The following is a 27387-nucleotide window of genomic DNA, read 5'->3' on the forward strand; positions in this document are numbered from 1 at the left end:
TGTCGCCTACTAATTGCCTCCATGACAAATTAAATATGTATATAATAATATTTGTATATTATTGTATATTATAATTTGTCATGGTGACATGATCGCCTCTACGGCTTATTAGAGCCTGACTATTATAGCTATTCTAACTATTCTGTGAGGGCCATAAGTTTATGAATAGGGCACAACATGATATAAGATATAACAAATAACCATGGAGGCACGTGGACTGTGGTTAGTGCAGTATGCAACACGTTTAAAGATTGTTATTGCATAATATTATTATCAGCCATGCTATGGTGCTATAGTCGTTATATTATTGATAACGATTCAAAGCATTTTGCTTATTGATACAGTTCATTGTAAAATGTGAAATGTTTATTTGTTATTTGTTTTGGACAGTGCGTCAGTCTGTGCCTAACGTCGTGGGCTCATAAATACATAATATTCTTTGGTTTCCGGTAATTGGTAAATCGTGGTTTTCACTTTTCAGGGTTATCTTTATTTGTTATTTCTAATTCGGCATTTCGCCGTGCGCGATTCTAGCGACTACTCGTAACGACTAACGGCGTGTCGGCATAACTAATAAGTAATAGTTATTTACCATTTTATTTGACAACTCGCGTTTGACGACAAGACTTGACCCGTTAGCTCTTCCCGTCTTTCGTAATTTTGAATTTTGAATGAGCAAACTCGACGATTATTGCAGCTACTTTCTGGTTATTTTTGTTAAAAATACCATTATTTTTGAGTTTAATTAGTATACACGCACATAATAATGGTTTTCAGTTCTCTTACGTCCAAACAAGTTTTGGAGTTCTTGCCTTTGAACACGTGGACCGAGGTATGTTAAAAATTATAATTGTTGTGGTTTTCACTTTTTAATGTTTAATATGGAGAGTGTTAATATTATTTTGTATTCAACTTTACTTTTGTAGTTTTGTATAATCATGATAATCGTTGTACAAGGATAGTTCCAAATAGTTCATTGTATACCTACCTACATGCTCATTTTAATTTTTAAATGATTTACACAAGTGGGTGCGCATGTAGTTAGCCCCAACTATTGAAGAACTGTATTTCATATATTTCCTTGTATAACAAACATAAAATACAATATTTACAGTATAAGTCAACTTTACCGGCAACCTTTTTTTTAAATTTTTTTTTTCGAAAAGCGGTGTAGATGTTAAGAACAAAAAACAATTTGCACAAATCATTATTATGGAATTTATAGCCTTCCAAAATTTGTGATTTTGCGTTTATACTCATGCGCGCAACACTACCATAAAATAGGTGGGCGTCCTCTTCAGTTTGGCTACTCTGGCGACTGGAGCCGGCAGGCGAAGTGACCCATTATAATACTTGTGTACTAAAAATGTTAAGTTTACCTGTTAGGTTGTTTGTCTGCCTTCGACTTTATTGTCCGACCGCAGCGCAGGGAGCGAGTGACCTCGCTGGCATTACTGTGCGCAAATTGCAAAATGCAATTTTTTACCCTGTGACCTGAGGTGGTGTTGCATACCAAGTCGAGGGATATTTTTGTTTTAAATTGACAAATAACCAAAATGCTGTTTGCATTTGTATGTGTCAAATCTCTAATTGTAGTTTCTTTGAATGATTCGTTTACCAGTGTGCAACAGTCAAGCGTGTGGGTGGCCGAAGCAAAAATAGTTATTTTATCGTAACTTTTGAACTAAAAATGTCCCCAAAGTTTTTCTAACATTTTTGAAATAAGCATGTGGAAACAACGCTTTAAAAAAAAACAATTTCAAAAACAAAGGTTGCCCTGTAAAGTATTGTTCCATAATATTATATAGAGTTATCAGATAACTTTGCACAACGGTGGTGGTGAAAATATGCAAAACTAGTGGGTCCCTCCGTATTTGATGTTTATAATTATTTTTATTGGTTATCATTGGCTGGATGCGGTAATCTGGAAACTACCATTCCGTTATCATACTCTGTACTGTTTTTAAATAATAAAACTATCTATACCTTCTTTATTTTATACAATGATGATTTATAACATAAATTAACTAATGCCGTGCAAGTATTAAAATAATACTTAGATAGAATTACCTATCCATATGTTTAAAATCAATGCATACTGTTTAAATCTGTGTATGGTAAATATCCTGATTCTCTCAGATTGTCGTTCTCTATGATTCTCTAAAGAATAAAAATGCATTTCAACATATTATGCAAGTCTATTACAAATATAACTTTGTAGACCCAGGCACGTACCTACTTAACACGTGGATCAACTAGCTTAAATGTCTCAAAATAAAAGACAGTTTGAACTCATTGGTCCATGTTAAATTTTTATATAATAGGTAGGTGCATTTCTTAGGCAAAAAAATCATTCAAGTAATAACTGTTGATTTACTCAAATAGTACCTAATAATCTGTTAAATTCATACCTCCTTCATAAATGTTTTTATTTTAAATTCTTACTAGTATCATGCATTTATTTATATTTTATCTCGTATTTTATTAAAAATCTATTATTGTAATACCTAAACTGTAATAATTTATTACTAATAAATAATTTATGCTTTAATAAGCGTGAAAATCCGAGACTTTAATTTTTCTGGCTCTACTGTAGTGGTCATTCCTTTATTATTAGACTGCTCAGAAATTAAATCTGTCTTCTAATAACTTGAAACAAGTTATGTATATTTATACAGTCGTGGATCTAAAATATATTTGCTCCAATCTGTATAAATTATATACTATATCTTCTACTTAAAGGGAATTTTTTTTTTTTATTTAACTTCTAACAAACTAAGGTATATTATCTTTTCCGTGTCTTCTGAAAATCATGGTCTTTTATCAGTAAAAAACTATTATAATCATAAAGAATACATTTATAGTAGCCAATAGGGAAGTTAGGTTAATCAGTTTAAAGTTTAAACAGCTATTTTATAATATGTTTTCTTTTTTATTAATTAATTCTTAGACCCACAGAAACAGTTTTATAAACTGCTTAACCCTGTTAAGGAGGTTGCGTACCTTAATAGGACGTCGGTAGTCGCGTGGATAACAGTTGTAATCCGTTTTTTTTTTATAGGTTTTAAGTTTATATTGAAAATTTAAAGTACATTCTGACAATTTTTTTTTAATTTATACTTGAAAATATGATTTTTTTTCTATATAAAATAAACGTGCGTGAAAGATCGCGTGGCATACACTGGTAATCCAACAAACTTTGAACTACGATAACAACGACAACTTCTGCGACTGGTATTTGAAAACGAACTAACTATATTAAGCAACATGTCATTCGAAGGTACTGAAAAAATCAGATAATTCCATTGGTTTTCAAAATACGAAAAATACATTTATTTTTAGATGGATTACAATGGTAATCCGCGCGACCTACGCAGGGAAAAACAAAATTGTGATCAAAATCATTTGTTAATTTTTACCACATGCATGCCTAAAAGTGAACTAAATATCTGTAAAATCATATGTACCTTGGTGTACCTAGGTCCATATGCTGAATTTGGGCGAAAGGAGTGTTTTAAATAATTGGTTAGTTATCGGTTATCAAAAGAATTAGTCAGTTGCCCCCACCCCTCCCAGAAAAAATAGGTATTAATAGAGCAAACTTATTTTAAATACCTAGGTCAGTAAATTGTGATTAATTTTTACACCCCAAATAATTAAAGCCAAGTGCCACATTATGCATTGTACAAATGATTATCATATTTAATAAAAATATCAAAGATTATAACATTAATTTTATTTTAATAGGTTCAATTGCTTTCAAGTGATTCCAAAAATGTATATATAGTGACGACTAAGAATAAAATAGAAAAGCGAACGAAAGATATGGAATCAATTTCATTACTGAGTAGCTCATATGATAAAGTGACACAATTTAAAGCATTAGAAATAGTTGCTGTTGTTATTGAAGGAAAATGGTAATTTATTTAATATAAAATTAAGAAATAATGTACTTTAATGCTACTTTCACAACATGGAACAAGTGTCTGATTTTATAAATTATGTACTGTGTTTATTTAGGTACAGAGGGAAATTAATTAGTTTCAATGAATATCAAACTAACAATACCAGAATTGAACTAATTGATTATGGCTCTTTTTATGACACTAAGTTAGAAAATCTGTTTGTCCTTCCATATTATTTTATGTATGAACCATTAGTAAGTAAAAGTTATTTACATTTTAAACGCTTAAATTTAAATCACTTTATGTTCACAAATTTTATTTTCTAGGCTTTACCAGTCACGTTCAAAGATTTTGTTCCAAAGAAAACAATATTTTCTATAAAACCTCTTCTGTCAGAAAGTGTAATTATTGTGTTATAACTTAACGCTATATGTGTTTCTACGGGTCGTTCCTGCACAGGCACAACCTGCAAAATTTGGAAACAAATCTACTTAACCAGACAACTTAGCTTTTTTAAAATAAAAAAATTCCCCTAAAGTACTAACACCTTTTTGAGTGCTTATTTTAATAACCTTAAAAACAATTAGAGGATACTTACCTATCATTAAAAAGTTATTGGAATAATGATTGTCAATATTACAGTATATGGCATAAATACAAAAAAATTTGCGCAAATTATTAGTTTCGAAATTACAGTAGGATTAGGAACGGTGGGTGACTATAGAAGATAGAAGAAGCTAACATAACCGATAACCTTATGAGTGATCTAACCCAGTGGTTCCCAATTGGTGGTCTGCGTATTGATGTTAGTGGATCCGCAGTTGTTTTGTACCATTGATTAAATATAGATATAATATACATATTATATTGAATTTAATCAAAGGTAGTGATTTTTATCAACTGTAATGATTTTTCATTTCTATTTTATTTTAGTAAAACTATTTAATTTGTTTGAAATTCCGGGTCTTTTTGGACTATTGAAACTCTATTATAGCGAAAAAGGTAAACAATTAATTTATTCACATTGAAAAGTAAGTATTTAAGGGGTCTCCGGACCTATTTAAGTTTGAGGGGTCTGTAGCTTTTTACTTATTGGGCACCACTGACTTAACCCTATAGTTAATATAGCAATATCCACGACTTTAATTTGCCGTCACTTTTGAGCAGTATAAGTTTAATATAGGCGCAAATTTTTTTTAAATATTTTTGAATTCAGTGTGCTAAAACAAGTATTTATATAAAACAATTTCAAAAAAAAATAGTAACCTGATGAGGTAGATATATTCTATATATTATATATAGATCTCCAGACACCCATGCTTATAGCTAATATTATTTGTACTAATTAGTTTTATTGTATTATTTTTTGTATATTTTATTATTATTTATTCATTCTTAGAATCTATACGATGGTGCTGTTCTTGTTCAAGTTAACTGCAATGATACAAAGTTGGAAAATGGTGTTAATGAAAAACAAATTTTAAAATCAAAAACAGAGTAAGTTATTAACTTATAGGCTTCTTCAACGATATCATAAACTTTTTTTCGGAAATTTGGGTATCGTAATATATCGATAATCGATGGACAGCAAGCTGAACTGATATTAATGCCAAAGCTCTTGAATAATATATTTTAAAACAATTAATTGTTAACTAATATCTACTAGTACCTAGTCAATTGAGTATTGGCAATTACGATAGTCATAGTGATATCGGAATATCGATATATCAAAATTTTTTTTTTCGATAATGCGATTTAATATTGCACAATTCAAAACAATATCGATATTCAAAAATATATCGTAAGAGAAGCCTATTAACTTAATTATTATGTAGTATTATATTTTTTATTATTATTATCAATGAATAGTTTAAATGTAATAGTATAGAAATCTTTGTTTTGAAATCCACTTTTATAGTATTTTATACAAATTTAAAATGGTATGTTTTTTTAAACTATAAATGTCTAACCATTTTTATTATAATAGGGCCCCTAATTCAATGTTTTTTTTATTAAGTAATTGAATTAATGATCTACATGTACTTTCGTTGGTAATTTCCGTTTATTATCATTTGCCTATTTGTTGTAAAGATTTACAGCAATAAAGCCTGAGGTCAATTTTTAGGTTGAAATAATGTATAAAAAATATATTCTATGTATTTTTTAAATGTTTATTTTATTGGTAATGAAAGCCAACATTTCATGAATTTGGCCCAATGAAAAAAAGCAAGTTTGGTATTACTGCTCTTAAGATTCTTGAGCTTACAACTAATTTTCAGTTTACTTAATACCTTTATTGTAATTACCATGTTTTGTAATTTATTTATTTTTAACATGTTATAGCATTAACTCTGCTATTCAACAAAAAACTATAGGTGTTCAAAATATGACCAATGGTTATAATAATAATGAATTAAGGTAAAGACTTTTTTCTTATGACTACTATGTATTTAATTAATATTTTCTTAACTTGTAACTCATTTTAAGTTTACATAATGCCTTGTAATTTCTATAATTTCTTTATTTAAATTTGTTTTAGCATCAACTCTGCTAATGATTTAAAAATTATAAGTGTACAAAATAATATAACCAATGGTCATGTTAATAACGAATCAAGGTAAATACATTTTTCTTCCATCTAATGACTACTTGAATAATATATTAATAAAAACGTTATTATTTACAGCTTATCTAGTAATTCCAGAAAAGGTAGTGGAGTAGGTAGGAATGTGCCATTTAAAAATGAGGACTATTGCATTTTGACCTATTTTGAAGATTTTACTTGTTTGTATGTTGGTAAAGCTATAAAGTGTGGTAATAATGGCAGTTATGATTTTGCTGATGGTGTTATTGTAACGAAAACTGCTAAAAGTACAGGTTAAAATTAATTTATATTTCTTACTACTCAAATTATATAAAAAAAATCTCAAGAAATGATGTAAAAATAATTGAGTTTTGTTATATTTTTTTTTTCAACACATAATTTAATCATTTAAGACTACTTTCAATATTGATAACTCATGTTATATTTACCACAAATTTTAAAATTTAATGTTCACAATTTGATACAAGTCTTGTTAGAGTATGTTAGGTTTTACTAGGTTTTTTTTTACACTACTTCTAAAATGTAGGTTCTTCTGTCTAAGCACATATTAACCTTAAGATTATTTCAAACCACTCCTACTAACTACACTTCCATAGCTAACATAAAATTTTTTTATATCTATATTTCCTTTATGTGAGTTCACTTTAACATGATGATAATTTATTGTTGCATCGACTATTTACATATTCTAAAATTCTATACTTTGAAACACTTCATCATAGCATTGTTTTCTGTCTTGGGAAAGTATTTGTATAATGCATACAGTTAAAACATGTTAGTCGACTATTATGATTAAATGTTTTGAAAACAATAAGTAAATGATAAGTAATGGTTATTACTTATTATTATTTTAAATAATATTTTTGAGTAGAACCTTTAAATACCATATTTAATAATCAAATTTTTAGTCAAACTAATTAGTAAAGTTATCATTGCATTAGTATAGTTATATATGATAACTAATCTTGTAACAATGATAAGTAGTTATAAATAACCAATAAGTACTTTATTTTTATATTCACTATTATTTTATGTAATAAACTACAAAACAATTAATTTATATATGTATTTTTTTATTACTAGATAAAATAATAAAATGTAATCCAGTTGTGGGAGATATGGTCAAAGTTTTTTCACCCCACTTTAGTGATTTATTTAGAGCGAAAATATTAAAAAATAATAATGGCAGTTATGATGTTTTCTACATTGATTATGGGAATATCGAAACAATTCCATCAAATGTTATTTATGAATTAGCTGATGAATTAAAGAAGGTAATTTTTCTTATACTTTAAATTTATTATTTAATTTTTAATAATTAAATTTTATTATGATCAAATTTTCTATTGTTTTTATCCATTTTATCATAATTTGATACCAGAAATATATTTTGTTCTTTTTTAATATTGTATTTCTTATATATTATTCGCCTCTCTTAAAGTATATCTTACATTACCATTGAGCGCTATCCATTAAGTTTATGTACATAATGCATAAATGGAAAACAGATTTTGATACAACATTTTAATGTTAATCTTTTTTTCAGTCTATAAATACTATTTAGTACTTTTTCACTTATAGAATATTACATTTCATTCAAAAAGGGTGTTCTGCATTACTCTAATTCATAACTTATACTGTAACTAGTAGTTCACATAAATAGTCAAAGAATATTTCTATGACAAGATAATCAAATATTAATTATTTAAAACAAAACATATTTTGAAAATATGAAGTATTGACTAAAATATTTTTGTAAAATAGTGAGCAAAGTGAGTTGTTTTGTAAGAGAGAGGTGATAATTTTTTCATGTCACGGAGAACTTTGGTATGAGGCCCTTAATACAATATTTTGTGTGTTACTAATTTAAATCATATACCCCACACTGACCAATATTGACGGTACAAAAATCATAACATCAATTAATTTACAAAATGTTTGGTAGTTAATAGGCTTCTTCAAGGATTTCGATATTGATATTGCAAACTTTTTTTCAAACATTTAGGTATCGATAATATTGTAATATATTGTTAATCGAAATATACCGATAGTCGATGTACAGCAAGCTAAACTGATTTTAATGCCAAAGCTCTTGAATAGTATATTTCAAAACAATTGTTAATATAATACCCACTAGTTACTACCTAGTACCTAGTCAATTGAGTATTTGAGTATTGACATTTATGATAGTCAGATATATCGATACCTAAATTTTTTTTTCTATATCGCGATTTAACATCGCACGATTCAAAACGATATCGATATTCAAAAATATATCATTGAAGAAGCCTAGTAGTTAATACTAATGTAGGTACCTACATTAAAAGTATATTGGTTAATATATTGTGTGTACCATAGTTATTGGAATGCTTGTGATTTGAGTCATGTGAGCCTAAAGATATAAGATATAGCTTTGCCCATAAACATAATAATTATAAAATCATATTGAATTAGTCATTAACATCATATTTTTTCTAGAAAATCCACTTTAAAATCAAAAACCAATTAACCTAATGAAAAAAGTTTTTATAATCCTACCTTTTTTATTAGTTATGGTAAATATGAAAACATGAAATCAAAACTAAGTTATCTTATTAAGTAAAATTGATGCATTGCATATTACTATATTATTTCCGTGACAAAATGTAATATAATTTTACAGAAAAACAATAAACTATTATAAAATATCTGATTTTTATGCAAAAATCATGAAATTATTTTTTCATTTATTCATTATAAAGTTTGTTTTAAAGTCTGTTTTCTAGTTAACAATACTTATATAATTACTATTTATACAAAATTAGTCTTATCTATATTTCTATATATTTTTATTTGTACAATTTCAGCCTGGAATCGCTATAAAAATAGGACTCAGTGATTTAAAAAATCATCAAACTACTAAACAAATTAAAACTATTTTTCAAGAATTTTGTGATGACGGAAAGCCATTTGTAATAGTACGTAATGTATAATATACTTATAATAATATAATATACTAATTATTGGAAAATAGATATGTATCTTATATTTCTATAATTGTAATTAATGAACTCACAAGAAAATATAATTTGTTCAATGAATTAAATGTGGCAATAATTTTAATAATCAATCACATTTATATTTATATTAAATAATATAATTGGTTAATGCTACACAATTATATTATTATTATTTGAAACTTGTAAGAATACAAATATTGTTTTACAAACGGTATTATATATATGATATCTTTATGTTCTATGTTCATTATAATATTAAAATTAAATGTTATTTAAATGTATATATTATATTATGTTTTAGGAGTTCGATGAAAACTCTAAAAATTGTCTAGAAAATGTGAAATTGAAAGATATAGAAAATGGATCATATATCAATTCTAAATATTTAATGAAGTGTACATCAATACAATCTGGTAATATTATTTCCATCTAGTGGAAATCTTTAAATTTATTTGTTGAACAAATAAAAATTTGTTTTTAAATTATTATCGTTTTTTGAATCAGAACTTACACCTGTACAAATAGATAAAAATACTTCAATAATTCATAATAATACTAACCGACTCAGTGATTTAAAAAATAATGATGTAGTTTTTTTAAAACATTTTGAAGATATGGATAATGTATATATTGTGAAGGATGTACATCTATTAAATGACGTATTGGTAAAATGTAATCATATTAAAGGTATGTCTATGTTTTGACAAATAATATTTTTTTAAATAAATGTAATAACTTAATAACCATGTTGTATACTTTCAGCTGATATATGTAAAAAAGAGTTAAATGTAGGAGATATTGTTATAATTGTACGTAAAACATCTCAATATCGTGCCAAAATTAAAAATGTTGATAGTAATGAGATTTATGTACAAAATATTGATTTTGGATATTGTGAATTTGTTCATGCAAATTCTGTTTGTGAACTATCAGATGAATTAATAAAGGTTAGATATTATAATATTATACTAGATTTCTATGAAATATATGAATATCTGTATTTACAATTTTTATCAACTTTTTAGACATTCATAGTTGTTGGTCAGTGTTTTGGCCATTTTTATTTCTATATAGATTTAATTATTATTATATTTAGGATTATTGACTAGTAGTTTATAAGTTATTTAAGTATTTAAGTTTAGATGAGGGTAGTAGTGGACATTTTGCAGGATTAACTGCTTACCATTCCACCACGCTTATCTTAACTTTAAATTAAAATACATAAAGATCCTATACTACTAGTTTCAAGTTTAATTTTTATTTAACGAAATACTCAGAAAAACATTTTGCTTTTAAATATTAAATTAAAACTGTATGTTGTCATTCAAAAAGTAAAAGTTATTAGGATAAAACATTAAAAAGCGGGTTAGTGGATGTCGCTCTGTTGTACAGTTGGTTACAAGTAGGTTACTGTAATGCAGTGTTTCCCAAACTTTTTGCTATAGCAACCCATAAATTTAATCTTTACCTGCTAAAAAAAAAAAAAAAATCTAGTATGCCATAAATAAATAATATTTTTATTATAATCAATTTTATCATTGAATTTTAGAAAATACAATACTAAATACTAAATATATAATAAATAAATAAATTTAAGTAAGTATGAAAATTGCATAATTTATTGCTGATTTTAGTGTGAATTCTGGATGTGTTGCATAATATTTCCCACTGTGGTACAATTTCAGATAAACTGATGTGCATGTCATGAGTGACATCTAATCTATTTCTTTGTTTAGTTACTAAAAGTATACTGATATCCAATGTAAAATCAATGTCATACATTCTATAATACTAGTTGGACTTCACATTATTATTATACAATATAGAGGTATCAATTTACGACTAAAATAACCATAATCGTAATCGCGAGTTATGAACCATCAAAAAAATTTCACGATCCATGGTTTCGAAAACGTTCCCGTAATGGATAGTATTAAGAGGACGCCACACCCACATGTGTTGTCTCCATCTTACTAACACGTAACATACCAAATTTAGGCTCAGAATTTCAAGTTTTATGCCGTTAGCTAAAAAATTAGAGTGAATCGACGTATTATGGAACTAAATGGTACAGTCGTTGCCAGATAAATTAAGACTGTGGCGGTGGCACGATAACGGAAAAACAGTGGTTCTCCGTATTTGAATATTATTACTGAAAATACATCAATAAACCAACAATTGTCACAAAAATTATTTTACGATATTAATTTAAAATCAAATATTCCGATAATAATCTTTTATTTAAGAACAAAAAATAGAAATTGTAAAATAATATAAACTAATTAATAATAATAATAATAAATACAATTTTTTGCACTGAGCCGGGTTCGAACTGGTTGACTGTGTGCGTCGTAGCCAACTGTGTGACCTTTGCACCACACTGTGACCTCAGTGACTAGTTTGGGCTACACTTACTGAAAACCGCCGCCGCCGTCTCAATTTATCTGGCAACGACTGTAAGAACGGTAGGACACAGATCTAATGTACTTATCATCAAGTTTCATAATAGGTCGATTCACTCAAATTTTTAAGCTAACGGCATAAAACTTGAATTTCTGAGCGTACATTTAGTATGTCACGTATTTGTTAGACGGAGACAACAAATGCAGGTATTTCGTCCTCTTAAATTTGAATTCAATGATATAATATAATTGTATACGAAAAACGATTCTGAGCGTAGACCTGTCAGTCTAGGAAATTTTATATTAGATTTATATTGTTATTACTTATTATTAATATGGAAGCCGTTTAGGTGAATTAATTTAATACAATTACAAAAAAATAACTAAAATTGTTATTATTGGTTTTTTTAACATGTAATTTCATCTAAATTTTAACTTAAAATAACTTTAAAAAAAACTGATTTTTTGGTTACAGAGTTAATTACTACCATGTAACATTGTTTTAAATTTTCAATTATTGGCTATAAAAATTAGGGATAGGCCCGATACTAGAACCGATACTCGATATTGGTGGTATCAGATTTATCAATATCGGTTTTATTTGAAACCAATATTTGATACCAAAATTTCCCTTTTTTCCTTAATATTTTTTTGTTTTTCATGGCGCTTTTGAAAACTACTGGGTAATTTTTATTTTTGACCCCTCAAGTACCAATTAAGTTCACTTTTCTATCAGAAAAATGCTGTCGAAGAAAATCTAAGCTTAATGTCCTATCTTAGTTTTACTGTCCTAAAAGGTGATGACAGACTAAAATAAAAATAAAAATAAATAAACACATGGTAAAACCAATCCATTCATTGCTCAGGATCTAAAATATAATTTTTTAAAAAACACGTTTTGTGACAATGATAAGAATCACCTGTATTATATAGAGATTCATATTGTTAATTAATTAATATGCTTGTTTTGGTAGATTCCTGGATTAGCTATTAAGATTGGAATTAAAATACCTTTTGTGAAGAAGACGCGTGATTTAGACAATTTTATTACAAATATTGAAAAAATTCCATTATACATTGTAAGTTTCAAGTTATATTTTAGATATATATTATGTAATGTATGTTCAGTTATAAACCATTATCATTTTATTATTGTAATTGAACATTTAATTAAATAGATATTTTTTAAATTTAGGTGTTAAAGGTTATATATATATTAGGGCTGGCAGTCTTTTAGAATACTGGTTTACTATGAATCGGCAATTACTGTTGTTACCAAAAATATCTCCGACGGTAATTAATGAAAATACCGTATACCTATATTTATTTTTTATTATTTTTATATAATCGCAATGACATAATATAATAGCCCTATCCTAAGCTAGAAACTTGGAAAAACTAATAAATTTGCCAAGGTTATGGTATTTTCAGCAATTACCGATTTACGGTAATACCGTAGATATCAGTAGTAAACAAATACAGATACTGGTATCAAAATTTAAAATACTGCCAGCCCTAATATATATACAAAAGTAATGCATTTAATGTGCTCAATATTTTTTTTAGTTTTGTTATTATATTGAAATTTTGTGCACACCTAAATCTTATTTTGATTTTTGGTAGACTTGTTACATGGGTAACTTCTCATTAAATGACAACCTTAATTAATTATTTACCTACTTTATACTTTATAGACAGAATGAATAAAATATTGTGAGCAGTTACTATATGTGACTACTGGAGTGATTACACTATTGCAATCTCTTATTAATATCTCTAAATATTTATTTTCTATGGAAATTGTTTAAACTTTTGTGGAAATGTAAAACTAATATATCGGAAGTATTCAAACTTGTTTATCACAAGGCTCTTTTGTGTCTTAATACAATTTTGACTGTACCCTAATTATTAATTGCAAAAAAAAAATAATGGTTATATGTTTATGTATATAACATTGTTACATTTATTTTAAGTTTTGAGTGTCCAGCAAATTAAAATCAAATATCTTGGTACTATTCAGTACAACTATTTACAATAGAAGTACCTTGTATCTTTTGACAAAATAAGATACATGATACTAGAATAAATGTTTCATGATACATGACACTTGATACTTGAAAACTATGTACAAGATACACAATACAATTGTATCTTTGAAACTGCCCAACCCTGCTAATGCTTCACCATTTATTTCTAACCTGACATCTATAAAGATCTTGGCAATAAATGATGAAGTTAGAGATTTCTGTAAATGTTTCTTTTTCAATTAGAAATCTACCTAAATCCATTATTAAAAGGCCACATCCCAACACTCCTAAGAAATCCTCGTTGCAGGCTTATAAGAAAATGGTGTAGAGATCTGCTAACATAATTCTCTAACACAAACCTCAAGCAAAGTGTCACTAATGGGTAGCTCCTTAATCCCGTAACCCCGGTAATGTTTTTATCCCATACATCACAATTACTTATTGTGCTTAATTGTATAGATAACATATTTCCGGGCTCACACTACACCGTGATGTGTGATTTTGTATTTTTATGTTTATACCAAAATGCAATACCAATGATATGAATAGTGTACCTGATGATAACTTAGTATAATTTTATTTTAGTTATCACTTTTTCGCACTTACATGTAACCACACGTCAAAAGTTGATTAAATTCAACTTTGATACTGTGATTATTTATACGCCACGGTGTAGTGTGAACCCTGTTTAATATGTAAATAAAAAATAATAATAAGTTATTTAGGAGTATAAATTAATGATAATTTAATTTGTATATCATAGGAATTTGATGAAAGAAATTCCAGTAGATATCAAGAAATTACTTTAAGGAGAAAAGACAACTCGTTAAATATTTTTGAAGAGTTTTTAAAATTAAATAAAAATCAATTAATTAGTAATGGTAAGAACATTGTAATTTTTAATATTTCAAAATACCTTAGGATTTATTTTATTTTTTTTTTTTGATAGAAATTTCGAACAATTGTGAACAAAATGATGCAATAGTTAAATCAAATGAAACTTTAATCAATGATTTCCGAAGTGTTATATTGAGAGATGGGGATTATTGTATAGTTTCTTATTTCAAAGATTTTAAAACTATTTATTTGTGTAAAGCTATAAAAGACTGTGAAGATGACGTTTATCAAATGCATAATTTGCCTATTATTTTGAAGACTATGGATAGTGAAGGTTAGTTATGAGTAATATGTTCATTGTATCAAATATATATTATTTAATTTTAAAAATGAGTATAATATGAACAAATATGATATGTAAATTTTACTGTCTTTTATGGTTTTTTAAATAAAAAAAATCATTAGGATTGATTACAATTTACTTGGATTAGGATTAACTATCAACCAATGAGTAGTTAAATTATAATAATAACAAATATAATGTTTATCACAAGTTATATTAAAATATTGTCTGTTTTAGATCGAAATGCAAAAACAAATCTAGTCATAGGAGATATTGTCAAAGTATTTTCACATTCGTTCCAAGGCTTTTATAGAGCTAAAATAATAAATATTGACAATAAAGATTTCTATGTTTCTTATATTGATTTCGGAAATACAGAGTCAGTTCAATTAGCTGACATATTTGAACTTTCAGATGAATTGAAAAAAGAGGTATGGCAAAAAAGTGTGATATTTATGTACTTAAATTTAATTAAAATAATTTTACTTAAAGACTATACTACCAACTCCAGTATCTATTGAAGTTCCCCCAAATGTCGAAACAACAGATGAAATTCAAAAATTCTTTACGAATTTAATAAATGATAGTGTAGTTCTATGTATTGTAAGTAACAACTAACAAACTATTTGTGCACCTACTATAAAACTAGTATTTAATTAAAAATTTTTTACAGGAAAGCAAAAAACAAAATATTGATGGTTCAGAAAATGTAATTCTTAAAGAATTGAAGTCTGGTAGTTTAGTGAACACTGAAGTATTGAAGTTACTACCAGATGAAAAGATACCAATCAAAAATTGTGAAAATACTACTTTAACTCTTGTTGAAGATGTTAAGTGTACGTATGTCGCTAAAGCTCATGATTTACAAAATGTTAAAATATTAAAGGAAGCTATGGATAGTAGTACAGGTTAGTGTTCTAAATTAAGTATACTGAAAATATTTTAAGCAATTTAAAATGTTGCATAATAACTCAATTCTAAATAATTTTTGGTGTACTGACAATATTTTTAAGTTAATGTTAACCTTCTTTAACCCTTTACCACCAGACAAGACTAGTACACCAAAAAAATAATTCTGTATACAATTATATACTGGCTTATCTGTATTGTTTCCCGTGCCAAAGATTTGATTTTTCATAAATATATTTGTAAAAAAAAGCTGGGTAAGTGGATGTTGCTTTTCTGTACAGTAAGTTACAAGTGGGCCAATGTATTGTGGATTGTATTAAACTTGATATTATATTCAATGATATATATATGTTAAGGTGAATGTCAACATTTGGTGAACATTTCTTAGTTGTAGACATTCATTGGTGAATGTTGACATGCACCATCTGTTTTTGATGAATGTTGACATTTTGTAAAAAAAGATAAACTATGATAAAATAATTTTTATTTTTATTTTTTTTTTTGTTAGAAAACAAGAATATATACAATCTGTAATAATTTATACAATGGGTAATATGGGGGATACAAGTATACAAGACAGGATTGCATGATAGAAGGGGGAGGGGGTCCAATGACTACTTCAAAATTCTAAGCAGGTTTTTATTTTTTTTATTAATTGTTAATGAGGTCTCTGAGCCAATTTTGTTTGAGTCGGCGAGGTGGGTTATTAGGAAGAGTAAGAGAGGAGAGGTTTGAAATTAGAGGATTTGAAAGTGTTTTTGTGGAATGATTTATAATAGTGAGTGGCCAGTGTAGGATGGATAGGATTTTGAGGTCAGAGTGGAGGGAGAGATTCCTGACATATACCAGGAGGCTTTTGAAATGAGGCGAAGGCAAATTGACTGAAATGATTAAAAAATTTTTATATTTGATATTTTGGCCGTACCCCAAAGCTGAATACTGTAGGTCATTGATAGGCAAATAATTTGTTTGTATATTAAAAGTTTGGTGTTGAGTGGAAGATTTGATTTGAGGAGGTGTATGGAGTTTAAGGTTAAGAGATTTTCTCTTAGGGCTAGTTTTTATATGAGTGACCCAAGTAAGTTTGTTGTCAAGGTGGACTCCAAGCTAGCAGGTTGCTTCTTTGGAAGGAATCATGTCATCATTAAGAGACCTGGACGTAGAGAGAAAGTTGTATTTGTTGATTTGCTAGGATTTATTTTAATTCTCCACAGGTTGAACTAGTTTTGAAGTTTGTTAAGGTGTGTTTGGAGTGCTTCAGAGGCTCTGGTTAGATCGATGTTTGTTGAAATAATGGCTGTATCATCAGAGAAGGTAGCAAAAGTGGTGTTTTCAGAGTGTGGAATATCGGATGTAAAAATGTTGAAGAGTGTTGGAGCTGGGATGCTACCCTGAGGAACAAACGTATCATCCCATCCTCGCAACGAACAGCAAAGAAACGATTAGATAGAAATGATTTAATTGTTAGAATAAGGGTACCAGAAGAAAGCAAATTTTGTGGAGGAGACCTTCGTGCCAGACGCGGTTGAACACCTTGGCGATGTTGAGGAAAACACCTGTGGAGTTGAGCTTATTTTCAAGTGATTGAGATATTATATCGATTATTCTGTGAACTTGTAAGGACATCGGAAAACAGTTAGTTAGGGATTTTTCAGTAAAGCAAGTGTGTGTGGTCTTTGTTATTTATCTCAGAGTGGGGAATGAAATTGTTTTCAAGGTAAGAGGTTGGATTTTTCTGAATTGTTCTTGGAGAAAGATCCATCGGGATATCTAATAGGTGGAATTGTATTCTTTTGGTTTAAAATTCTTTTATTAGCTTTCCAAATAAAGTTGTTCGAGTTGGTGAGGGAGTGTATATATTGTTGGTATGTTTCTGTATTGTGTGTGCGAAAAAAATTTTTAAGAGAGCATGTGAGGTTGTTTTGTCGCTAGGAAAGTGAGTATGGTGCCAGTGGTTTCTGGCACGACATTTTTCAGCGAGAAGTAAGGACAGGTGAAGGGTGCCAGTTTTTAAATTATTAGTGAGGGTTGAGACAGCAGAGTCAATCTCAGTAAGAGTTTTTAAGGATAATTTTAAAGAAATTTTGTTATCAACGGTGTGCGAGAATTGTTTCAAGTTTGTTTTACCTGGGTTAAGAGTAATTTTTTAGATGGATAGTTTGATTGTTTAGGGTAAGCAAGAAGATTGGTATATGATCCGATGAGAGGTCGAAGGAATTTTCTTTTCCGTAGTTGGTGTGATTAGGTAGGCAATGTATGAAAAAATCAAGAAGATCTGGGGTTCTGTTTAATGAATGAGTAGTCCACTAGGTTGGCCCGGTAGGTAATAAGTGCTTAACACATTGACGGACAATTATGAAAAAAGTACTGCTGTAGCAGTATTTTTGTTTGGTAATGCCAGGAGACACTTTTGAATTCATATGTAATAGTACTGCTATAGCAGTTCTCGAAAACCGACCAAAAATGGACACTACTGCTACAGCAGTGGTTTTTTCAATGGTATCATATGAGAGACCAAGTCTTACTGTCCATATACATCATTAAGTGACATTGATCACTGACAAAATAAAGCAAATATAATTTTAAAAAATTATTGATTATTTCTTTTATAAAATCAATTAATAAAATTGATTAATTTAGGCATGCTTTTTATAATTATTTATAATCCTCACTGCCTGTCAATGTGTTAAGATTGTTGCTGAGAAGTGAGTTAAGCATAGAGCAATCCCTGGTGTTGGTTGATCTGGAGCCCCTAATTTAATGTTTTGAGTTGAAATCTCCTACTGATAAAAACGTGTTACCAAGGGATTGAAAGTAGAGGTGAAAGTCAGCAGTAGTTATTTTATTGGCCTATCCAGGAGGACAGTCGTCTGCGGAGATAGTGGTGGGAATGTGATTTAGCAATAAGGAAATATTAGTGGCTTGAATGAGTGAGGTTTGAAACTGAGGAAGAACAGTGTGATTATATTGGATTTAATTAATATTGGCGATCCAGCATGGGCTGTTCCATCAGGATGATCACAGTGTTATGTAGTATAACCTGGGACATGGAATGTGGACAATAGAGTGAAGTGGGCTTCGCAAATTAAGATAATATTAATATTTTTTTCAGTAGTAAAAGCTCTGAGTTCGTCTTTTTATCTAGTTATTCCATTTGCGTTTCAAAGGAGGAGGGTGAGAGATACATTTATAACTGTTTTGAATTGGGAATAATAAGGCTGTTTATGAGGGTAAAATAATTAATTTGGCACTCAAAGGGTTAGTAAATTAACCATAAAATATTTTATTTTATAAATTATTTGTTGCAACAAGATGAGTTACATAAAAGTCCTGAGGATCTACAACTACACTTCTTCGATACACACTTTGCCTTACAATTGCATCTTAAGTACCCCTGTCCACCTGTTTGAGAAATTGTAGTGGAAGCTTTCCTTAAGGACGACATGGACTGGTCATTAGAAACTTCTTCAGGAGATAATAGTTGTTCTTTACATACAGCAAATTGATAACGGGTGTATATTTGAATTATTACAACCTCTTTTGTGCCTCGTCTGTAAAATTCATTATCGACAGCTACGACAACTGCCAATATGTTTTGTGGATCCCCTCAGTCAACACTCGGATACGAATAGTATCACCAGATTTGGCTGTACTAAACTTTTGACTTGATGAACGGTATAATTATATTGTGTTTTAGTTTGTAATTCGGGTCTCATTTTTGCTGCTGCTATATTTAAAATTTTTTTTTTGAATTTATGATTTAGTTCACTTTGCTCAATGTCATTATCATTATGTTCCACCTGCCCAGTGTTATTATCTTGTATGTCATAATAATTTTATTGGAAAACTCCCATTATCGGAATGCAGAATATTTGGTGCACCGAAAGTGAGTAAAATTGGCAGCAACTTGTGGGCTACTTCCTCTGCTGTCTTGCTCTTCAATAGTCTAAGCTGTATAAATTTAGTGAGATGCTCTTGATAATTGAAAATAAATTTGTACTACCATCTTTACACGTTTGCATATCGACTAAATCAACTTGACATCAAGAGTTGAGTTCATAATAATCCCTATCCTCTGGACCTTTTGTTGCCTTTGACATTGAATACACAGGCTCAAAAATAATGTAACCGATTCATAATTAATATTCATATATTTTGTTTGTAATTCATTAATTACACGGGTTCGTCCTCCGTGGCCTGTTTTTATATGGGCATCATGGATAATATCGAATAAATCTTCATTTTTCACGTAAATAAATTTTTAAAGTAAATTATTTTTGTTTAGCCCGGTTTCAATGGAACAATAAGTTAGTGAAGAGACATTATTTTAACGACATCATATCTTTTCAATAATTTGTACACGGCAGGTTGCTTACTTTCTTCCCCTTAAACTTGAGAACGTCTTCAACACATTTGTCATATTTTTCAGTAATCAAATAAAAATTGTTATCTTCTCATTTGTACTTAATATAGCGTTAAATTTTTATAAAAAATTTCTCGTATGTTCTCCATTATATGCGTGAACAATTAGTAACTCAAACGTAGCACAAATTTAATCACAATCCACAACAGTCTGCTTCTCCGTTTGTGTAAGCAAGGCAAATGAAATATGTCGACACTAATCGATTTAAACGTATTTTCTATCACTACTAAATTAGGTAAGATGACAGACATATCGCCAATTATGCGATCAAGCAAAAGCTAAGTGAGAGAGAGAGAAAAGAAATGGATACAGGCAGACAGACAGATACCGTAACGTTTCCTGCATCTCTGATAATATTATATGGATCATTAAACACCGTTAGATTAAATAATTCACTATAACATTATTATATGTTTCTACTCAAATATAATTTGCCCTTCAGCTATTGTGTGAATAATATCATATCTATAAGTATTCATAATATTTACGTATGACACGACACACCACATACCAATTGTCTATAAAACTGTCTATATTTCAATTTTAACTAAAAATTTCTAACATTCACCAAAACTCAATTGCGAATGTCAACACTCACCGATAATCGTTGTGAATGTTGACATTCACCGGTGACTGTTGGTACATTTTTAATGTTCATTCAAAATGTCGTCATTATATAGTATTATATTAGAGTATTATATAGTATTCAATGATATATTATCATTGTCTAAGAAAAATGATTCTGAGCGGGGATGGTTTGTCAGTCAGGATATTTTATATTGTTATTTATTATAGACTAAGTTAAATTTATATTATAATATTATAATTTTTTATTCGTTTCTATGGTTTCTACTACAAAGCGAGTCCCTTTTTAGCGGTCTTTTGTAATTTGTCGGTGGTTTTTCCTGTGGCATTAAATAACTATTGAGAAAATCGAAAAATTACCTTTCTAAAGTACCATCTTGATCTAATTTGCTAAAAAATAAGATACTATACGTTGAAATCAAAGCACTTCTTCCAGTAAAAATTTTGTATACAGGATAAAAAAAAAAAAATAAACATTTGTTAAATCACTAAGCCTTCCTCGCTCCCCTCAGAATCTAAAAATGTTATGCCATAATATATTTAATACTAGGTAATTATAATAGTAATATAATAATATTATGTAACCAATAGACCTAACCTAACCAATATTTTCCGCTTCTATACAATAACTGTTCTTTTTTTGGCAGGTTTAATTTTGTACCACTGACGATAAAAGATTTAATTTTGATAGTTATACTGATAATGTTAGTTAAAAAATCTGACCATGTTTATCCAGGAACTTTAGCTAAAATAGAAAATATTGTGTCAAATTTATTTAAAATCTTAAAAATAATACAGTTTGTTTAATTTATAGCTGATAATGTTCAACTAAAAATTGAAGAACACAAACAATCACCAGATGTTATTCACAATAAAATAACGCTAGAGCCACTTAAGAATAGAGAAGTAGTTCATTTAAGGTATTTTCATGATTCATCATCTGTATTTGTTTCTCGAGGTTCTAATGAAGATTTAAAACAGTTTACTGATGTAACTACAAGAACAGCAATGGATAAATGTAAGTTTCAATAACTAATAATTTCAGCATGATTATATTGAGCAGTGCGAACTTAATAGCACAAATCAAACCATAATATAAACATAAACCATAATATAGATCTTAAAATATACCTTACAAATATAGAAAATAGTAAACAAAAAATGTATGGTACTTACTCTGTTCTATGATACGTATCAAGTGTAACTCTTCATTGTTTAGGTCACTAATAGATGTGTTAAATTAGAACTTGAATGAATAATCTATAAAATATATTTTGTTACATATTTAATGTTATTAGTAATTTATTTTACTATTAGTAATACACCGTATTATGAAATAAATTCATTTTTGGTGAAATCAAAAAAAGTATTATGAAATAAATTCATTTTTGGTGAAATCAAAAATAGTATTATGAAATTAATTCATTTTTGGTGAAATCAAAAATATATTATTATATTTTTGCTTGCTTCTATCAAACTTCTCCATCCATTCCAGTCCATTGTGCCATCACATCTATTTGAATTGTCGGTATAATATCCTTTTTAACCCTATCTAACCATCGCTTGCAGGGCCACCTCCCCGGTTACTTTTTTGTTGAATTTCTGATCAAAACATCTCGTATAAGATTTTTGACAGCTCGCTAAACATGTTCAAATCGTTTCGCCTTCAAGAAAAAACTAATATTTGCAAAATTGGCTTTGTTTGCAATACCTATTATTAGCTGGATCTCATTATGCATGTTATTTTTGTATTTACGTTCATTCATAAATATTTAAACTCATACATTTGTTCAAATAGCATATTAGTGTTTGTTAGATGGAGATATTAATATTATAATATTATTTTTTCATTGCAGCAAAAAAGAAAAAGTTGGACATTGAAGTAGGAGATATTGTTAAAGCAATGTTTGAAAACGCAATGTATAGAGCTAAAATACTTGAAAAAGTTGATAACAATCATTTCTATATTTCTTTTATTGATTTTGGAAATGAAGAAACAGTTAATGCTGATGACATTTATGAATTGCCCGAAGAATTAAAAAAGGTTTTATATTTTATAATATAATGTTGTTTCTTTGGTGAAATTAATTTTGTATAAGAGCACTATATTTTCTTCAAATCATAAAGTATATAATACATTTATGAAATCAATTATATTTTTTTTAGATTCCTGATTTGTGTGTAAAAATTGGTATTAAAGGCTCACCAATAGTTGATAAATCCCATGATATAGTGTCGAACTATCTAGAAGAGTTAGAAGATCAACTTTTGTACATTGTAAGTATTTATGAACTTAATTGATTATACAGTTGAGCCTCGATAGTCCAGACCCTGGATAATCCAGTGAATGCGGTAATCCAGACGGCAAAATTCCATTTGTTCGTAAATAGATTTTACCAAAATTCCCGGAACCCAATTAATCTATAAGATATTGTTATCGACAAATAGGATTTCGTCATTTTTATTACCTACTGTTCCTAGTAAAGACTAATATATAGGTAATAAATCGATACCCGATGGTCAGTTCGTTTACTTCTTTCTTTTTGAGTAGTTATTATTCTTGTTTGTTTTAATTAAGCTTATAGAAAATGGCCAGAAGTATGGTATAATTGCTGAGAAGTATGGAATAGGTAAATCAACTGTTGGTGACATAAAAAAAAATAAAGAAAAAATTATGAAGTTTGTCAGCACAACTGAACATGGTAAACACACGTAAAACTTTAAAACAGCCGGAAAATCTTGTTCTCGAAAATGCTTTATTTATATGGTTTATGCGATAGCGGATACAACACATTCCGATAAGTGGTGAAATAATTTGCGAAAAAGCACGTTGATTTCACTGTGAAATAACAAAGTAGGAAGATGGTTTCACTGCTAGTTGAGGTTGACTAAACAATTTTAAACATTGTCATTGTATTAGGCGCCTTAAAATAACGGGTGAGAAACTTTCATGTGACGAAGCATCAATCGAACCATTTCGAAATGAGTAGCAGGGAGTCATAAATGAAAACAATTTGGACCTAGAACAAATTTATAACGCTGATGATTCCGGTTTATTCTGGCAAATATTATGAGAGCATACATTGGCATCAAGTCATGAGAAAAATTATTAAAGCTCGAATAACATTCATGCCTTGTGCTAATGCAAGTGGAATAGGCTACCTTTGCTCGTTATTGAGACTGCACAAAAACCACGTGGGTTTAAATCAATTAACCTTCCCGTATGCTATCGTGGACAAAAAAATGCTTGGGTCACTCGTGTTTTATTTTTAGACTGGTTTCAAAAACAATTTGTTCCTGTAGTTCGTGAGTACCTTTTAAATGTAAATTTACCTCCAAAAGCTTTATTATTGTTGCATAATTGCCCTGGACATCCATCAGCAGAAGAGTTACATAATGATGGCAACATTTTTGTAATGTTTTTACCTCCTAATACTACAGCGCTTATTCAACCGATGGATCAAAATGTAATTCAGAATATTAAATTAAACTATCGTAAGTCTCTCTTAGTCAATGTTCTTGCTGATCCGGTGCATGGTGAAAATTTTGTTGATGCTCTGAAGGCTATAAATTAAAAAGACGCAGTTTTTAGTATTGCAAATTGTTGGAAATTGGTCCCGCCAATGCTCATAAAGAAATCATGGAAACGCTTGCTTCCTTTCCAAGGAGAAAATGAAATTGACGAAGTTGTTGTAATCAATGACATTCAACTTTCTACGCTCATAAATCAGATATAGGAAACATGCACAAATAAAATGTCTGATTCTCAAGCACAGGAATAGGCTTGCCGTGGCGCAGACAAAGATTTAGCCAATCATGAAATCTTATGATATTGACGACAAGGATGAAAGTGGCTCAGTCAGTACAAGTAAAGTTTCTCCCTCAGAAGCTGTGAATGCACTGAATACTGTATTTCAATGGGCCGAAGATAGCACTGATATTTTGTTGGTACGTCGGTTAAGAAAACTCGCTTTTGAAATGAAAATTAAAAGTATTCAGAAAAAAATTACCGACTACTATACATATTATTATAAACATTTTTTTTTTTTGTAATTCATTAGTTTAGTTAATTCATTAGTTTTAATTTAAGTTATTTATTATTCTTATAATTTAAAATGTATTAAATATAAGGATGGTAAAATTAAAAATAAAATCTTAGTCATTTGAGTATGTTATCTTGAAAAACCTCCGGTAATCCAGACGATGCTTGGTCTGAATTTGTCTGAACTATCGAGGCTCTACTGTATCTGTTACAATTGGCGCATTTAATATTTAAATTTTAGCCGGTGCTATCAGAGTGAACATATATGAAGTGCCTTGTACAATATTTATCTGTGACAAACCGCTTTTCTATTTACAGAATATATCTTAAAATACATCATTAAAAATCCTACTCTTACATCTCCACTAATCACTTAAAGTATAAATACTGTTTGTATTTTTTAGGCTTCTTCAACAACAATATATTTTTGAATATCGATATAGTTTTGTTTTGTGCGATATTGAATCGCGTATCAAAAAAAATTGTATATATTAATATATTGATATTTTGAATGACCATTAACTTGAAAAAAATTGTTTTTAAAATATATTATAAGTACAAGTTCTTTGATGTTAAAACAATTGGTTTCCAGTTACCCTAATACCCATATTTCAAGTATCGATATATTGTACAATATATTACGATTATTAATAGATAAATTTCCAAAAAAAGTTTGTGATATCGAATCAAAATATCAATATTGTTGAAGTAGCGTATTATTTTTTACAACAGTTTTTCAACTTTTAGGTGAGTTACAAGTAGGAAATTTAATATAATAATGTTCATTGTATACCTAAAAATATATCTTTCAAAAACCAACACAAACACATTATATTCTTACTTACAAATTTGATCGTAGGTCTATTTACTCTTAAATTAAACCTAGAAACCCAAAATTGTTCTGCTGAACACAAATTTGCTATATTGTACGTTTTACTGTCTTCTTATATATAAATATATTTATTTTTAAATAAGTTGATTGTTATTAAATTTTAATCAAAGTATGTTTAATTAATAAGTTATTTAATTTTAGGAATATGACGAAGAAAACCCGAATGGACTCAAAGAAGCTAATTTAAAAAGTAAAACAAATAATTGTGATGTTTTTGAAGAATTTTATAACATTTTGGACAATCCAATAGATACTAAAGGTATGTCTTAATCTAATTTCATTATCTGACCTTTTATTATTATTATTTCTAACAACAAATATGTGTATTACCTTAATTAATGAAATACCTGTTCACTGACTATGTTATCGACTTCAGTACAACCCTTTCACTGCTACACTATCTATTTACTGCAACCTGTGTATGCTATATAAAATTAATTTTTCTATTTTAATATATATCTAATCTTATCATTTATGTTTAAAAATACTGCGAAGTCAAGGTTTTATAAACTTGTACCGTTCCGGACAAATGAGAATATTTTTAAGATACTGGGATGTAATAGTAGGTCTAGAGCAGTGAATGGTGTCAATGTTTCAGATGTAATACTACATCTGGAGCAGTGGAAGGGTTAATTACTTATAAATACATATTTATTTTTATATTACTTAAATAAAATGTGTCAGTATTTTTTTGTGTAGACATGATACTTATTATAAATCAACTGTATTTACTATTTAATAGTCTGCAGCATATACTGCAGCCTTTATACAGCATATACAGCAACCTTTATGTACTATTATAGTAATGTAGATATTTTTTATAGGGTTATGCAATATAAATAATATTTTTTTTTTATTGATTTGTAGAAGAATCTATTCAAAAACCCCAAAATACTATTGTAAACGAAACAGTGTTAATAAACTCACCTGAATTAGAAGTCATATCAAATATTGAATTGAGAACTGGTGATACTGTTTTTTGTACTCATTTTGAAGATTTTAACCACCTATACCTTTGCAAAGGTTCTAAAAATAATACTATACCAGACAATTATAATATGATCACAAATTCTAAACAGACAAATGGTAATTACAATATTTATGGCATGGACTAAGATATAATGGACTGGAAACGAGCAGCGTTTCAGTAGCCTCGAAAGTATGTACAAGAGGCAAATGCGGGGAGTCGCAATCATAATTGAGAGTTTACAGCACCATCTGTTTAAAACACGAATTGAGATACAAAATGTGACGCTAAATAAAACCACTGGTAGAAATGAAAACATTCAATTATGAGTGTTGATGATAACAGAAGAACCTTTTGCGGGCTGTCCCCCATCACCCGCCCACCTTGTCGTTCCCAGTCCATTATATCTTAGTCTGTGATTTATAGTTATATAAATTATTTAATATACTAT

General features: G+C 28.6%; 1 protein-coding gene across 2 annotated transcripts in view; it reads left to right on the forward strand.

Annotated features, from left to right (window-relative positions):
- Positions 1–335: 335 nt before the first annotated feature.
- Positions 336–27387, forward strand: part of LOC132941228 (uncharacterized) — a 36783-nt gene continuing 9731 nt past the window's right edge. For both annotated transcript variants that reach the window (XM_061009175.1, XM_061009176.1), the window contains exons 1-24: positions 336–832; positions 3748–3917; positions 4021–4159; positions 4232–4306; positions 5305–5402; positions 6249–6323; positions 6445–6522; positions 6592–6782; positions 7594–7784; positions 9357–9467; positions 9811–9922; positions 10014–10196; positions 10272–10456; positions 12886–12990; positions 14702–14819; positions 14888–15109; positions 15356–15549; positions 15611–15721; positions 15792–16026; positions 21850–22053; positions 22892–23079; positions 23202–23312; positions 26111–26228; positions 26837–27055. In XM_061009175.1, the coding sequence (XP_060865158.1) occupies positions 767–832; positions 3748–3917; positions 4021–4159; positions 4232–4306; positions 5305–5402; positions 6249–6323; positions 6445–6522; positions 6592–6782; positions 7594–7784; positions 9357–9467; positions 9811–9922; positions 10014–10196; positions 10272–10456; positions 12886–12990; positions 14702–14819; positions 14888–15109; positions 15356–15549; positions 15611–15721; positions 15792–16026; positions 21850–22053; positions 22892–23079; positions 23202–23312; positions 26111–26228; positions 26837–27055 (3499 nt within the window). In that variant the 5' untranslated portion in view covers positions 336–766. The remainder of the gene's footprint in view (positions 833–3747; positions 3918–4020; positions 4160–4231; positions 4307–5304; positions 5403–6248; positions 6324–6444; positions 6523–6591; positions 6783–7593; positions 7785–9356; positions 9468–9810; positions 9923–10013; positions 10197–10271; positions 10457–12885; positions 12991–14701; positions 14820–14887; positions 15110–15355; positions 15550–15610; positions 15722–15791; positions 16027–21849; positions 22054–22891; positions 23080–23201; positions 23313–26110; positions 26229–26836; positions 27056–27387) is intronic.

The sequence above is a fragment of the Metopolophium dirhodum genome, chromosome 3, assembly GCF_019925205.1.
Source record: "Metopolophium dirhodum isolate CAU chromosome 3, ASM1992520v1, whole genome shotgun sequence".
Classification (NCBI taxonomy): Eukaryota; Metazoa; Arthropoda; class Insecta; order Hemiptera; family Aphididae; genus Metopolophium; species Metopolophium dirhodum.